The sequence below is a fragment of the Strigops habroptila genome, chromosome 1 (genome assembly GCF_004027225.2).
Source record: "Strigops habroptila isolate Jane chromosome 1, bStrHab1.2.pri, whole genome shotgun sequence".
Classification (NCBI taxonomy): Eukaryota; Metazoa; Chordata; class Aves; order Psittaciformes; family Psittacidae; genus Strigops; species Strigops habroptila.
In genome coordinates this window covers 49,178,219-49,188,914 of record NC_044277.2, presented here as the reverse complement: position 1 = coordinate 49,188,914, position 10,696 = coordinate 49,178,219, and the positions used below count along the sequence as shown (strand labels likewise).

Here is a 10,696-nt window from a genome sequence, read left to right as displayed (position 1 = left end):
CTGTAAGGCTCAGCATCACACATTTTCCAAGCGTACCATTTCAGATAGCAGTTTAAATCACTGGGAATAGAACTGAGCTACTTCATGAAAGCTGAATCATGAATCATACTTGATTCAGTAAAGAGGAATTTCAGTAGAGTGAGGCGAGGACCATCTCTATGTCATTTCCAGCAGAATTTCCATCTCCTGCACATTTTCAACAAGTGCCAGGACTTGATGAAGAGGACCTTATTTTTCAGGTGGACCAGTCCCAAGTTTCAGTCCCTAGATACCAATACCATGAAGGTCTTCAGCTTGGATCTTGTAAGCACATTTTCAGTTTAGATGAGCAGGAAATGCAGTGTGATTCTATGTATAAGCACTGCATAATTACTAAACAAACCTAACAGAGTTTTTGACTGTGTGTTGCCTTTGAGAAACAGTGACTTGATTTTCTTATTCTATCAGCCTGAGGAATCATTGCCCTCTCCCCCTCCCTCAATAGTTACTTTTTTTGCATTCTTCTCTGACCCAATCTGCACTTAACCAGAGCTTTAATTTTGCTTTTCACCAACTCCTGACACATATTTCTGATATCACCAGCCTTATAAGTTTTCTCAGTGTTTTCCAATTAGTCAGTAAAATGCTGCTCTTGAAACTAGCCTAGGAGGTGAATTCGTGGCAGAGAAGATATGACCGGTCTGTCTTAAATCCTGGACTTAAGAGTTTTGAAAAATAAATTGCTAGGAAATTGTCGTTTAATTCCTGTGCTTTGGTTTTTAATTGCATGATCTTAGAAGCAAATAGGGTTTAGTTTAAACTAAATTGCTGTAACTTTCCAATATGCTTGGGTAAAGTCTCTGAGCTACAATAAAAATAATAAGCATAAACAGCTATTGCTAAACTAAAGTGAAGATTAAAGGTCGGATATCCCGACCTCCACTTTGTGCCGACAAACCATCCTGTCTGTGCTTTTTTGTAGCCACATATCACCCTGTAAAACCAGAGTAACTCTTTCTGGTGCTTCAGGACCACTTTTTAGGACAGTCCAGGGTCTTTTTTAATCCAAAGAAAGATGCTGCGTTGCCCAAGCTGGGTGACTCTGGGAAGAACATTATCACATGCAGAATGTTCATTAAAAGCGGATTAGGTGAAGATCTCATCAAACATACCAATTCCACTTAAAAGAAAAGGCTTCTAAGCACAGGAACTGTTAGTGAGATGGGCTATAGGCACCAACTGGTTCGGTTTGCATATTTTAGAGAGTATTATTGAGCTGGTGTGTGTGTAACTAGGCTCTTCTTCTGTTTAGTTTACTCGAGCAGAGGAGTAACCACCGGCAAAAGTGTTAGAGGTTATCTAATGATAAAATGTGGAGACTTAATAAAAAGATATGAAAAGCATGGAAAGTTAAAAGAACCCTGTTTAAAAATGAACTAATTGGGAAAAAAAAAAAAAAAGAAAAAGATTGAATGAAATGCAGCTTTCACTGTTAGGTTCTAGATTTCTCTCCCCCAAACATTAGACGAAATTGCATTGTTTACAAAAATTTATTAATACAAACTTTACACACTTTATATAACAGTTATCAAAGTCCTAGTTATAGATATCATGTGTGTAATAATACTTTGTTTAAGTTCTTTTTATATTCATTTGCACACAAAATAAGTTCTCCAAGACTAACATCTACCTACTATAACTGTATCTGAAATCTGCTCAGATTTTGGTAAGGCTGTTGGCGTTTCTAAAAATAAGTAAGTCATACAAAGGATAATAACCTAGGTGATCACCTCATAATGCTAGCGACTAGCCACTGAACTCTAACTGATAAGGTTATAAATAAAACGTCAAGAGAGCCCTATGTCATTATACCACAGCCGACACAAACACAGAGAACTCTGCCCATTGCCACAGAACAGAGAAGTACGATTAAAACGCAAGCCGATGTGTTGCAGCATCGTAGGGCCACTAAATAGCCATCTGTGAACTCGTGGCGATTTACAAGGTGAAGAGAAGGCACGAAAGCTGCAAACTGCTCCCTCCCCCCCGCGTTCCTCCTCCTCGGGAGCCCGCGCCGGTGCGGGCAGGGTGGGCAGGGGAGCTGCCGGGGCAGCACGGGCAGGCGCTGCCGGCACTGCGGGCAGCACGGGCGAGCCCCGGAGAGCCAGGCAGCCCGGGCAGGCGGTGTGGGCACTGCGGGCAGCTCGGGTAAGCAGTGCCGGCAGCGCCTGGCCGCCCCGCCGGGATCTGCCCGCTCCTCTCCTCCCCGGCCAGGGAAGGTTTTTACCCGCGACTTATTTGGTTTTGGGGGGTGAGGGACTGTTTTCCGGCGTCTTGAATGCGGGGCTCGCTTTGTGTCTTTGGAAAGACTCCTGCAAGGTTGGTGTGGTGAGCCGGGGGGAGGCGGGAGCCTCCGCGTCCTCCTTCGACCCCTGCCCGGGCGGAGGGACGGGGCCAGCCCCCGGCGGAAGGTAAGATAGGAGTCCGTACATAGAGAGATGAGGTGGAAATGGTTTATCTCGTTAGAAACCGGACCACAGGTGAACACTACACATTCTTTTATGACAAAAGTTTGTTTTATGAAATAAATTTTACTAAGCAATAAGCCAGAATGTAGAAAAATACATTTTACCTCCAAACTCAATAAACAAGGAACAAAAACTTTTGTAGTAGTGCATAAGTCTTTAGTGGTAGCTACAACAGGGGTTCCTAAACTTGTACAACAAGAGCTTGCATAAAACAGAACAAAGGAGTGAGAGAGCTTTCACAATCTTTTTTTTTTATCTTTTTTCTTTTTTTTTTTTAATATTTTTTTATTTTCTTTTTTTTTTTTTTTTTTTTGTTCCCCGAAAGAACATAACTCAAAAAGGTTACTCTGGTGGGTTAAACAGAGCTCGGAAAAGTACGAAGAGAGGATGAGAGGCAGGAGGGTCTACAAGAAAAAACAATCAAAGAAAAGAGCAAGTCCGACCAAAAAAAAATGCAAAGGCGAGAACCCTGCTCGTTACACATGATGAAAAGCATGGACAGCACTGGAGAGTAACACACTGTACTTTGCATCCAGGTCCAGTACCGAGCTGCCCAGGGCAGTTGGGTAGCGGATCGGAGATGGGGTTGCCTCATCTTCCCTACACCCTGCGGCACCGGCTCTGGTACCGGCCCCGGTACCAGGGCCGACCCCGGGTGCCCCGGGGGGCGCCGGGGGCCGCCGCCGCTCACTTCCCCGCTCTTTCCACACGGGTCCTATCTCCGCTTTCGCTTTGTTCTGCAACTCTGCCCAGCCAGCCAGAAGAGCAGTGCACGGGGCTTAGTACTTACTATCCTTGCTGCTGGTTCGGGATCTAGGGGATGGGGGTTGGCTTTGGCTTATTTTTTGTTTTGTTTTGAATATTTTTTGTTGTTATTTTGGTTTTGTTTTCGTTTTTAACTATTTCTCCCTCCAACAGGCAACAAAGATGCACAATTTGGATCGAGCTGTTGTTTTTCACAAGAGAATTATCTTCTAAGCTCATTATTTGAGGAGACACTAATACAGATACAATTGGAATCAGAGAAAGCAGGAGGAAAAAAAAATCAAATATCGAAATCTAGAGGAAAGGGGAAGTTGCCCCTTCAGAGAGGCTAGTGGCAAAGGAGCCTGCCTTGGGACTCACCGGGGGAAGAATCTGCTTCGCCAATTTTCCCAAATCATTTTCCTCACAATCCCCTGGGAGCAGGGCATCCTTCTCTATGTACAGTAGCAAATGGTGAAAATTAATGTCTTCGACCCTGTCGCGGATAAAAATACTATCCTTTTAATTTCCGTTACAAAAATAGGAGTAATATTCAAAACAATGATTGTCCTTTTTTTTCTATTTATTTTCTATAAAAACATAAACAGCTCAGGCGAATTCTTGTTCTTGTGCAGGCTTTATATGAAGAATTGTTCTTTAGTATTCTTAGTAGTATTTATATATATATTTATATATTATATATAACTTAATGATTGGTCCACAAAGTAGATCTGTGCGTTTCTCTAGTGCTTTTGTACAAAAGAAAAACAATATTATTATCAAAATATTCATTTAATGGCTTTACTTCATACATAAATACATGTTTAGGTAACACAGGAGCGGTGATTGTTCAGTCAGTTTGGAAATGACTTTTGTTTTTGTTTAGATTTTTTGTTGTTGTTGGGTCTCTCTCTCTCTCTTTCTCTCTCTCTCTCTCTCTTAGGACTTTGTATACACAGGAGTGGCTGGTTACTCATCGCTACAAATACGCTACTCGGCGCCCTTTGTTTTTAACTCTTTGTTTATACCTTTTCCCCAGGACGGCTGCTAAGTATTTCTTGACAGCCATTTGTTTCCGGTAGCGGCTGTAGCTGTCCGTGAAGATGCCGTCTATGTGCCGCTTGGTCAGCGGTTCCGCCTCGTCCCCCGGGCCGCCGCTGGCACCGCTGCAAGCACCGAGAAGCACAGCTGCATCAGCCGGGGCCGCTCCGCGCGCTCCCGCGCCTCCCCCCGGCCCTGCGCGGCCCCGCCGCAGCACGCTGCGCGGAAGATGCGCGGGGAGACAAAGGCCGCGCCGAAACCCGTCTCCCGACGCCGTGCGCGCAAGTGGCAAGACAATATCTCCCCGCCATGAATTATTCATAGCAGCAGGGAAAGCTGGGCTTTTCCCCGGGGCTTTATTAACATGTTACCTTATGCCGAAGGGCGGCGGGTGGCACTTGGCTCGCCCGTGCCCAGCCGGCCGCGGCGAGCCCCTGGGAGCCCCGCCCGGCGCCGGGGGGTGCGCGGGGCTGCAGACCGGCCCCGGCCACCCCCGCTTCAGCCGAGCCCTCGGGCTTCTCTTCCGACAGACTGTCCCCCCCGGCAAACCAGGAAAGCTGCCCAATTTATAATCTTAAATCAGATGGTTGCAAAGAGCTACAGAGACATATATATATAAATGCACGCATATATATACATACATACATATATATATGCTCTAGCTTGTTAAACCAAAGCACGCCTGTGCTGACAGCCGGGCTCCCCCTGCGCCCGCCGCGGGTCCCGGTGGATGCTGAGGTTTGGGGAGCCGGAATCCCCTAGCCCCGCCGCCGCCGCAGCACATTTCCAGCCCCAGCCAGGCAGCTTTGTTCCCTCCAGCCGCGGCCTTTTCCGCGCCTCCGCGGCAACAGCACCAACGCCCACCGCGGGAAAGAACGATCAGAAACCCTTACCCGACCCGCTTAGCCATCAGGGAGTGCAGATATTTCCTGGCGGATAACTGGCCCAGGAGTTTCCTGTAGGCTTTGTTGAAGATCCCGTCGGCGTGCCTGGGCGGAGGGAAGAACCCGCGGATGAGCGGCGAGGCCCGGGAGTGGCCGCGGCGGGGTGCGGGAGCCGGGGCGGTGGCGGTGACCGTCCCTCCCCACCGGCGAGGGGAGGGAGGGCGGCAGCTCCCCGCGTCCTCGGGGACCCTCTTCCCCACCCAGAGCCCTTTTCGCCGCACTTGCTCGGCTCCGCGCCGACCGGGCATTTCTGCTCCGTTTGCGGGAGCATCGCTAGCCGTCTCCGGCGCGGCAGCCGCCCCACTCCCTCCCCCGGGCTGCTGGAGGTAAGGCGGCTTTTCCCGTTCTCCTAGGCTTCAAACTGGGCATCGGGACCTGGGCAGAGTGATTTGGGTTCATGATATTTTGGGGGGGGGGAGGGTTGGGGAGGTTGGGTTGCTGTTGGCTATTTGAATATTATTATTATTTCCTCCCCCCCGATCGGGAAGACCCTTTTTACTCCCGCCTCAAAATTCACGCCTGACACCCCGCGAGTTGCAGTCACCTCTTTTCCGGTGGGTAATAAAAGGTGTACATCTCGCCGATCATGGAGGACGGATTCGCTATACCGAGGGGCTCGTGTTCATACGCGAAGTCCTGCAGGGTGTTCCCATCCTCGTCGTAGACTTCATCCTCCAGCCTGACAACGAGAGCAGCAAGGGGAAGGAGTAAGCCGGGCTCCGCGGGGCGCTCCGCTCCCGGTGCCTCGGTGGCCGTCCCCCGGCGGAACCGACCCGGGAGCCCCGGGAGCCCCGTCCGACTGCCCCGTCCCCTCCCTGAGCCCGCCCGGCCCCCATCCCCGCCCTCCACCGCCTCTGCGGGGCAGGACCACGGGGGAGGGAACACACCGCCGTCAGACGCGCTCCGAGAAAAACCCCAAACATCCCCCCATCCCTGACCCCCACGTGCCGAGAATCAGCCCCTCTCCACTGCAGCCGCGGTTGGTGCTTCCCGAGCAGAGCGCACGCACCGTGCACGCTGCCTCATACACACACACACGCGTTTGTGTGCCAGGGGCTGGGCAGGAGCCGAGCAGCCTCTCCGCGGAGCCGGGGCGGTGAGCGGCAGCCCCCAGGGCTGGGGCCGGGGGCCGGGCCCCGCTCCTCCCCGCAGCGCCCGCGGCCCGTGGGGGGGGCTTCTCCTGTCGTTGTCTTTCGTTGAATGGTGCCTCTGCCCTTCGAGATCTCGCCAATTTTGTTCTCCCCCCACCTCCCCATCCCCACCCCCCCGCTCTCTGCCTCCCTCTCTGCAGTACGATGTAGGTCATTGTACGTTACAGGCAGCTATTTTTGTCTGTGAGCTTTAGCGGAGGTATTAATAATAGATGCCGCTAAAGTGTTTCACTCCTGCTAATTCAAGCGCTTGAATGAAGAGAGCCGGATTGCTGCTGGCTAATGGCCCCGCAGGCCACGGACCCCCTTCCCCGCAGCCTCTCTGCCAGGAGAAAGGAAGGGGGCTGCTCTCAGCCAGCCCCGACGGGCTCCCGGTTCGTGCAAGGACACCTCGGAGTCCCCAAAAGCACACCCTCCTCGGACAGCCTGGCGCTCCCGGCATCGCCCCTCGCTCACAGCTGAGCCGCACGGCGATGACCCTCTCTGGGCACCGTGGAATAGAGTCAACCGCCGGTGGGGCGGGCCAACAGCACCCAGTCCCAAACTCCCCTCGCGCCAAGCAACCACGGTCTCCCGAGCAGGTTACAAGCAGGGCGGGAGCAGGCTGACAGCGGCCGCCCAGGACGGGCTGCCCCTGCCATCAGCCGCGGCCCGGCACGGGAAACGCACACCTGCCGACGGCCCAAGGGGTCCCCCACTTCTGCCCCAAACACAGTGGGGGGCAACCCCCCCGGCTCCCTGGTGGAAAGGGGCAGCACAGGCTTCAGCCTGCCCTGGAGCCCAGCAAGACAACTCCGAACCGACACAGAAAACCGAACAACCTTGCGCCAGCAGCCTCCCCTCCCTTTTTGAGAAGGGAGGTCGTACACAGACAGGTAAACACGGGAAGAGGCTCAATCCCCGTCAGCTCCCACACGAACAAGGACAGCTCTCACACGCTCACAGCCAACGGCGCACCCGCCCCTCCCGCCCCGCTCTCCCCGTCCGGACCTGCGGTGCTCGCCCTTCACCCCGGGCATCCGAAAGCGTCCGGGGCCTGTACGGGACAGGGGGCGGGCGGGGAAAGCCTGCCCTGCAGCCGGAGCGGACCCTCCTCCCTGATCGACCCTCCCGGTGGTTTCTATCCCTGGGCGCAGGGGGTGAGCACGCAGCCGACTTGGAGGGGGGTTCGTTTGGTGACTGCCCTCCTCATCCCCTTCCACTTTCCCCCCCGGTAAGAACCCTCTGCCCATAGCAAAGCCCGTAGCAAAGCCAGGGCAGCGGAGGGTGAAGATGCCCCGGTGGAGATCCCGGGCGGGGGATGAACCTACCTGAGAGCCGGGTACTGAAGTCCGGCTGCAGGTGAGCAGTAGACGCTGCAGTGCATTATTATGCCATAGATCAGGAGTGCTAGGAGCGCTTTGCTACACATTGCCACTCTGTGTGGGAGGGAAAGGAAAACGGCCGTCAAAAAAAAAAAAAAAAAAAGAGGAAAAAACACCACCCCACGATCCACCGAGCCCCCGGCCGAGCCTGCGGGGAAGGACGGCAGCGCGGCCCCTGGGGGCAAGCGCCCTGGCCAGCGGAGCGGTGCGGAGAGGCGCGGAGCGGTGCCCAGCACAGAGTGCTGCTGCCGCTTCCCGCCCCGTCGGTGCCCGCAAGCCCGCCCGCCCCGGGACCACTGTCGGAAGGCCCGGCGAGCCGCCTTGTGTCCTTACCATGAAACTCTAAACACCCGTCACTAAGAGCGTTTGGCTGCGAAAACTAAAAGAGCAGGTCTTTCAGGGGAAAAAAAAGACCGAAAAAAAAAAGACTGAAAAAAAAAAAAAGGACCCCAAATGGGGGTGGGGGGATTTCAGGTGTCTCCCAAATTGCGGCCGAAAAAGGAGTTAAAACCCTCGTGGCATCGCCTTTCCGGCGAAGGACCCGCGGGATGAAGAAGATGCGAAGGCAGCAGTGAGTTGTTTGCTGGTTTTGGGGAAATCCACTCCGGAAAGAAAAAGAGAGGAGACAAAAAAAAAAAAAAAAAAAAAAAAAGAAAAAAATATATAAATGAGAAAAAGTTTGCAGGTAGCAGCACAGATCTGGAGTGGAGCCTGCAAGGGAAGGGGGAGAGAGGGATGGAGGGAGATGTCGCCTGCGAAGGGAGCGCAGGGAAGAAGAGGGAACGGAGCCGGGAGCGGCGGGCTAGCTGCGGGCGGTGAGCTCTTCCCCGGATCTCTCCCCTCACTGAGCGCCTTCAGCTTTCTCCTCTTCTCTTCCTGCTCGGTGGCTCCAAACTTGACCAGCCTTCCGCAGCCTTCTGTCTGATACGCAATTAGCAACAAAATCTTTGCAAACACCCCGCTTCAGCAAGAGCCCTCTTCGTAAACATTTGCCTGCTTGTTACCTTAGACGACGGGCAATATTGTTTGTTGCCCCCGTGGTGGTGTCCGGATTTTTATTCATGAATCAAATGCCTTTTTTTTTTTTTTTTTCTCCCCCAGTCACGTAATAATCGGGTATCAGAAAAGACGTCACCACCCCAATTCCTCAAGGAACACAGTTCTGTGTCGTCCTCAAAGATGAGCTTATCAGGAGTCATAAAGCTTCTCATAAACACCAACTCACACACCCCCCACCCCCAAGAAAAAAAGATAGGAAAAGAAAAAAAGAAACCCAAATCCAACAACTAAACAGCAACACCTAGAAAACCCCACTACCTATCCCACAAACCTAAATGGGTGCTTGCCACGGTCAACTTTTACCTGACCTGGGAAGGGTCCAGGGAGGCGGAGGAGGGCGGTTTGGGGTGGGCTGGGGGTCCCCGGACTTGGCGGGCTCCCCCGCGGCTTCCCTCCGCTTCTCTCCGAGGAGCCAGCTCACTCCTCCTGGAGCCCGGGGCCCGGCTGCTGGGTGCAGGCCACCGCGGAGCTGCCCGCCGCTGTGAGCGCGCAGGCGGAGCGGCCCCGGCGAGGAACCCCCACTGCCACGGAGGTTTTGGGATAGGAATGCCTTTTTTTTCTTGACCCCCCCTCTTCTTATTTCCTTTTATTTCCTTTCTTTTTTCTTTATTTTTAAGGATCCTTAGTATTGTTCTCATTGCGCAAGCCCCCCCCTCCCCAGGGGCAAACCAGCAGCGCCGTAACCGCTCCGCGTGTGCCGGCGCAGCAGAGGGACGTGGGGGACGGTCCCCACGGTCCCCCCGTGGGGAGGGTCCCAGGCTGGGCCGCTGCGGCCCCCTGGGGCGATGGGGGAGGCTTTCCCCCCCTCCCTCGGCGCGACCCTTCTTGTGCTGAGGCAGAGGTGCGCCTCGCAGCGCTTGGAAGAGCGGGAGGGGACGGGGACCGATGGCGGGGTGGTGAAAAAGAAACGGAAAAGGGAAAAAAAAGTTGATTTGCCGGAGGGATTGGGAGGGAAATCCCTTCTCTGGGGACTTCCCCGCCGCCGGGATTATTTTCCCCCAAGTGATGCGGCGGGCGGGGAGCGCCAGGTGCAGACCACCGGCGGGCTGCCATCCGCTGGGACTGCGCTCGTCTCCGCGCTCTCCTCCCTCAGCGGCCGAAAATCAGCCCTTCATTTCCGAGAATTACCCAAAGAACCACAGGCTGCCATTACTGCACATTTTAATTATTGGGATCATAAGCAGAGAGTTCAGGAAGCAGCAATAATATAGTTCTCCTGTTTCCTATTTGAGTGCGTTCGGTGTTACACGCTTGGATGAGTTATTCGAGCCCGAATCGATTTCTCAAAAACAACAACAACAAAAAACACACCATACAATTACATTCCTATTATGGTCATTTAAGGTTTCAAAATCTTTTTCCGGACATAAAGGAAATCTAAAGTGAATGAATTTGGTCCGGTGAAAAGGCTAATGACGCGATGCCGGGGCGGGAGGGGGAACGCAGCAATAGGGACTCCGCTGTCCCATGTAGGAAAGGGATGGATCCCCAGGAGAAAAATGGACTGGGGAAGGGGACACCCAAGCAATAGGCTTCCCCATCGACGGGCGGTGGCACAGCCCCCGCGCAGTGCCCGGCCGCGGAGCGCGGGGAGCGGCGGGGGCTGCGCCAGCGCGGACGGTCCGTGAGCGGAGGGCGCCACCGCGCGGACAGCAGCGCGCCTGCGGCCGTCGGGCGGGCTCGGGATGCCCCGACCCCAGGGATTGGGAGGGTGGAGGTAGCACGGGAGAGCTCCCGCGGGTCTCCGTCGGGCTCCCGGGCCTGGCTGTGAAAGCCAAAGAGACTGGAATCAAGGGCAATACGTTTTAAACCTGTGGCTGTTTCCACTTTCGAAAAGGTCCTTTCGGCTACTTTTTATTTACATCGCTTCATTTCCTCTCCTCCCT

General features: G+C 53.6%; 1 protein-coding gene across 3 annotated transcripts; it reads right to left on the bottom strand.

Moving 5' to 3' along the window:
• Window positions 1-2,478: 2,478 nt before the first annotated feature.
• Window positions 2,479-9,682, bottom strand: ADCYAP1 (adenylate cyclase activating polypeptide 1). 3 transcript variants are annotated; one of them, XM_030502589.1, is made up of 5 exons: window positions 9,119-9,682; window positions 7,698-7,805; window positions 5,781-5,915; window positions 5,186-5,281; window positions 2,479-4,417 (listed from the first exon to the last, which is right to left on the bottom strand). In XM_030502589.1, the coding sequence occupies exons 2-5, from the start codon at window positions 7,796-7,798 to the stop codon at window positions 4,231-4,233; spliced, it is 519 nt and encodes a 172-aa protein (XP_030358449.1). In that variant the 5' UTR covers window positions 7,799-7,805; window positions 9,119-9,682; the 3' UTR covers window positions 2,479-4,230. The 3 variants fall into 3 exon arrangements, with proteins under 3 accessions (XP_030358449.1, XP_030358441.1, XP_030358432.1); XM_030502581.1 differs by lacking the exon at window positions 9,119-9,682 and adding an exon at window positions 8,085-8,923; XM_030502572.1 differs by lacking the exon at window positions 9,119-9,682 and adding an exon at window positions 8,756-8,923.
• Between the last annotated feature and the right edge of the window lie 1,014 nt (window positions 9,683-10,696).

What these genes read in the sequence shown, in the direction of transcription:
- ADCYAP1 (XM_030502572.1), bottom strand. Translation starts at nt 8,814, where the DNA reads ATGAATAAAAATCCGGACACCACCACGGGGGCAACAAACAATATTGCC. An exon ending in TATTACCCACCGGAAAAGAG is followed by an intron (nt 5,282 to 5,780) that starts GTGACTGCAACT and finishes CCCTCCGCCCAG; the next exon opens with GCACGCCGACGGGATCTTCA. An exon ending in CTGATGGCTAAGCGGGTCGG is followed by an intron (nt 4,418 to 5,185) that starts GTAAGGGTTTCT and finishes CGGTGCTTGCAG; the next exon opens with CGGTGCCAGCGGCGGCCCGG.